This window comes from Physeter macrocephalus, chromosome 4 (genome assembly GCF_002837175.3).
Source record: "Physeter macrocephalus isolate SW-GA chromosome 4, ASM283717v5, whole genome shotgun sequence".
Classification (NCBI taxonomy): domain Eukaryota; kingdom Metazoa; phylum Chordata; class Mammalia; order Artiodactyla; family Physeteridae; genus Physeter; species Physeter macrocephalus.
Window position 1 is genome coordinate 55169943 of NC_041217.1, and position 4651 is coordinate 55174593.

Consider the following 4651-nt stretch of genomic DNA (forward strand, 5'->3'; position numbering starts at 1 on the left):
AACCATAATTCAAAAAGACACATGCACCCCAATGTTCATTGCAGCTCTATTTACAATAGCCAGGACATGGAAGCAACCTAACTGTCCATCAACAGATGAATGGATAAAGAAGATGTGGCACATATATACAATGGAATATTACTCAGCCATAAAAAGAAATGAAACTGAGTTATTTGTAATGAGGTGGATAGATCTGGAGTCTGTCATACACAGTGAAGTAAGTCAGAAGGAGGAAAACAAATACCGTATGCTAACACATATATATGTAATCTAAGAAAAAAAATGTCATGAAGAGATTAGTGGTAGGATGGGAATAAAACACAGACCTACTAGAGCATGGACTTGAGGACGTGGGGAGGGGGAAGGGTAAGCTGTGACGAAGTGAGAGAGTGGCAGGGACATATATGCACTACCAAATGTAAATTAGATAGCTAGTGGGAAGCTGCCGCATAGCACAGGGAGATCACCTCTGTGCTTTGTGACCATGAGAGGGGTGGGATAGGGAGGGTGGGAGACGCAAGAGGGAAGAGATATGGGAACATATGTATATGTATAACTGATTCACTTTGTTGTAAAGGAGAAACTAACACACTATTGTAAAACAGTTATACTCCAATAAAGATGTTAAAAAAAATAAAATAAAAAATAAAATAAAATTTAACCATACTTTAAAAGGAATCTTAGTCAGTTTTCTTACAATCGTCTTCTCCTTCTCCCCTTCTCCTCCCCCTCCTCCTCCTCCTTCTTCTTTGTTAATATACCTCCAAATAAATGCTAGTATATCTTGAAGTAAAGATGGGGCTTATGTATTACTCTGGAATAGACTTCATGTTGATTTTATATTTTATAAAAGAGAAATATTTGCATCATTGCAATTCTTTATTAATGGGAATTTTTTCTTGTTTTTGTAGGGAAGAATGGACAGAAGCTATCCAGGCTGTAGCAGACAGACTTCAGAGGCAAGAAGAGGAGAGAATGAATTGTAGTCCAACTTCACAAATTGATAATATAGGAGAGGAAGAGATGGATGCTTCTACCACCCATCATAAAAGAAAGGTAGAAAAGAACATCTTACTCCCTTCCTCAGCACAACATTTATGTGTGTAGAAGAAATATGTTAACAACTGCCATTTGCAAAAACTGTTAGCCATTTATCTTATGATATGCTATTATATTGGTGTGGATGGTTTTTAATCAGGTGAATCTTAAACCTGTCATTGTTTAAAACCAAAGAATTGAAACATCACTTTATTTCAGTGTTTCAGCCATTAACACTGAATGCTGAAAGGGCTTGTTAGGAAGTTGTCATTGATGTGCTGTCATACTACTTTATAATTTGCATTTTTCCCTTATTGTTTTTAATACTATTTTAGAAACTTGGAAATAAAGTGTTTTCCCTAATACGGTCCTTTTCTATTTGGCATTCTGTGTTCTCCTGAAAGCAGAAGGTGAAATGGCTCTGGTATACTTCCTGCTTGGTGCCCCAGCCTCACTAATGTCAGCAGGAAAGCGAACAGTCTTGGAAATTATAGTTTTTTATTTTAGTGGCTGCTTCTGAGCCAATGAGGGAAACAGATTTTTTTCTTCTTCAGTGCTCCAGAATAATAATCGCCAATTTATATATTTATGAGAATTGTAAATTATGTTTTATATTGCTAAAAAAAATTGCAAAGCAACTCCCTATGTAAAAAGTAGTATTTTAAGATTAAGGGTAAAAGTATTCAAAATAGATGAACATGCTATTTTTAATGTTAGAATATATTTGTTATAATAGATTTTAAATTAATCTTCAGGTAGGAAAATGCTAATTCTTAAGATAATGATCCATGTAATTTGGTATTAGCACAGTGATTAAGAACTCTTTGGAGTTAGACTGCCTGAGTTCAAATCTTCTTTTTCCTATGTGCTAACCATGTGAACTTGCTGAGCTTTACAGTTACAACTTAGATTTAGTTAATCATCCTTTCCTTACCTGAAATTTCTATTGTAATTAGAATAATATTCTATACTTGATCTTGGCCAAATGTCTGAGAACCCTGTATGTCTTCCTTGAAGACTAATCCTCTATTTGTTAGTTGAATTGTATCCCTGTTTTCTTTTGAATCACCTTAACAGCGCTCTGCCCTTGTTCCTCAGTTATTGCAAAGAGAAAAATACAATCTAGCTTTACCCACCTCCTCAGAGAGAGAAAAGCTTCTTTTGCTCATGTATGTGCACAATTAATTTGAAATTTGACTATGCTCATAAATTTAAAGTCATATCCTGATTATTCTCACCGTTTGAATAATAAACTACCTTGTTCAGTAACAAGCTAGACTGCTGTAGAACTTCTTAATAGCAAAGATTAATAGTAAGATGCTGCTTAGGCAGTTAGAGGTTGAAAGTGGGACGTTTATAACACTCTAACTAGAAATACTGTTACTGATGTAAAAATTTTGGAAATGAATATGAAAATTTGCAGAAGAACTTTGAATGAAGAGAGACAACCATTTTGAAAGATATAAAAATGGAAAACTATGGAAGATCCTTCTTTTTCTGTTAAGGCTGGTTGTAAATTATTATTAAAGCATAATACGTTTTCCTGTTTTGTTACAGTGTTGATTATCTTAGAATTTATCACCTTCACTAATTATCACTTATAAAGATTTATTATATGCTTATTTTGTGCTAGGCTCTGAGCAGTACTTTTATATGTGTTATCTCATTTGATCCTCATAGGAATCATATGAGGTAGGTATTGTTATCCCATTTTACAGTTGAGTCCTTTGATATTTAAAGAAGTTAAATATCTTGTTCAAGCATTTAATGACTTTACACACTATGCAACTTAAGTATGCAGTCTACTTTTTATTGATTTACATATCTTGAGCTTCTATAATCTGTATAATTGTTATAGTCATAACATAACCGAGCTATATTAGAAACAAAATTGTACAGATAGGCTCTCTTATATTTGTACTCTGTTTCTCAAAATAGTATGTCAAATTGTTGCATTTACACAGTGCTTGAATATCAGTTAATTTCATTTTATATTAGAGCACTCTTGGAAAAATCAGTAGAATTTTAATATTATAGAATACTGGTAGAAAGTGAGGTTTTTGTTGTCCTACTGCTTGAGTTCATGTCCTGGGTTTACAATGTGTGTAATTGTGAGGAAATTCCCTTAATCCTTCTGTCCTTTAGTCCCTTTATCTATAAAAGGAAGATAACAGTGGTACTTACCTCATAGAGTTGTGAAGATTAAAATATAGTTTGGAATATATATGAAGTGCGTATATACTAAGTGCTCAATGAATATTAGCTATTATTAGCTAGTATTCTACTTTATCCACATAAAGATAATTAAACATTCACATATTTTTAAAGTGGAGTCTCCTAGAATTCTCTTGTTGAAACTAAGTCTCCAAAATGAAAAATTGATAGAAGTATTTTGAATTTGGGGGTTGGGGGTCCATTGTCTTATTTAGCCTATATCTTATTTCCATTGTAATTTTAAAATTTTATTTAAAATGAAATAGTATAAAATAGTTTGAAATAACAAAGAGTACAGATAAGGGACATTTGTACCACTAACTATGCTATAACAATTGTAATAACTTGGTTCAAAAGGGTGAAATATTACTATCACTTCCTTAAGATGACTCTAAAGCTACAGTTGACACACGAACAACACAGAGGCTTGGTGAGCTGCCCTCTGCACAGTTAAAAATCTGCCTATAAGTTATAGTCGGCCCTCTGTGTCCCAGTTCTCCCTATCTGTGGTTCCTCTGATGCAGCATTTCCTCAATATGCACCCTTGTTTTGTATCTGTGATTCTGCAATTGAGGATTCAACCAACAGTGGATCAAAAAAAATCAGTAGAAAAAAATCCACATGTAAATGGATCCACAGAGCTCAAACCCGTGTTGTTCAAGAGTCAGCTATATATTCTTTATGAATTTCAGTTATAAAAAGAACTGTACAAGTTCAGATTATTTTTAATTTTAGATTGTAAACACAAATATTTTCAGATAAGAATATCCTTCTCTGAGAGATAGCTTCAAGATGGCAGAGGAGTAAAGCATGGAGATCATCTTCCTCCCCACGAATACATCAAAAATACATTTACATGAGGAACAGCTCCTACAGAACACCTACTAAACGCTGGCAGAAGACCTCAGACTTCCCAAAAGGCAAGAAACTCCCCACATAACTGGCCGTGTGGCTAACAGGGTCTTGGTGCTCCGGCCAGGTGTCAGGCCTGAGCCTCTGAGGTGGGAGAGCCGAGTTCAGGACATTGGTCCACCAGAGACCTCCTGGCTCCATGTAATATCAAATGGCGAAAGCTGTCTCAGAGATCTCCATGTCAACGGGAAGAGCCAGCTGCACTCAACAATCAGCAAGCTACAGTGCTGGACACCCTATGCCAAACAACTAGCAAGACAGGAACACAACCCCACCCATTAACGAGAAGGCTGCCTAAAATCATAATAACGTCACAGACACCCCAAAACACACCACTGGATGTGGTCCTGCCCACCAGAAAGACAAGGTCCAGCCTCATCCACCGAAACACAGACACCAGTCCCCTCTACCAGGAAGCCTACACAACCCACTGAAACAACCTTAGCCACTGGGGGCAGACACTAAAAACAACAGGAACTACAAACCT

At 35.6% G+C, this 4651-nt stretch overlaps 1 protein-coding gene across 5 annotated transcripts in view; it reads left to right on the forward strand.

The window, feature by feature from the left end:
* AKT3 (AKT serine/threonine kinase 3) overlaps positions 1-4651 on the forward strand; it is a 397960-nt gene that overhangs the window by 216173 nt on the left and 177136 nt on the right. For all 5 annotated transcript variants that reach the window (XM_055084208.1, XM_024133623.3, XM_055084209.1 and 2 more), the window contains one exon: positions 912-1056. In XM_055084208.1, coding sequence (XP_054940183.1) covers positions 912-1056 — 145 coding nt within the window. The remainder of the gene's footprint in view (positions 1-911; positions 1057-4651) is intronic.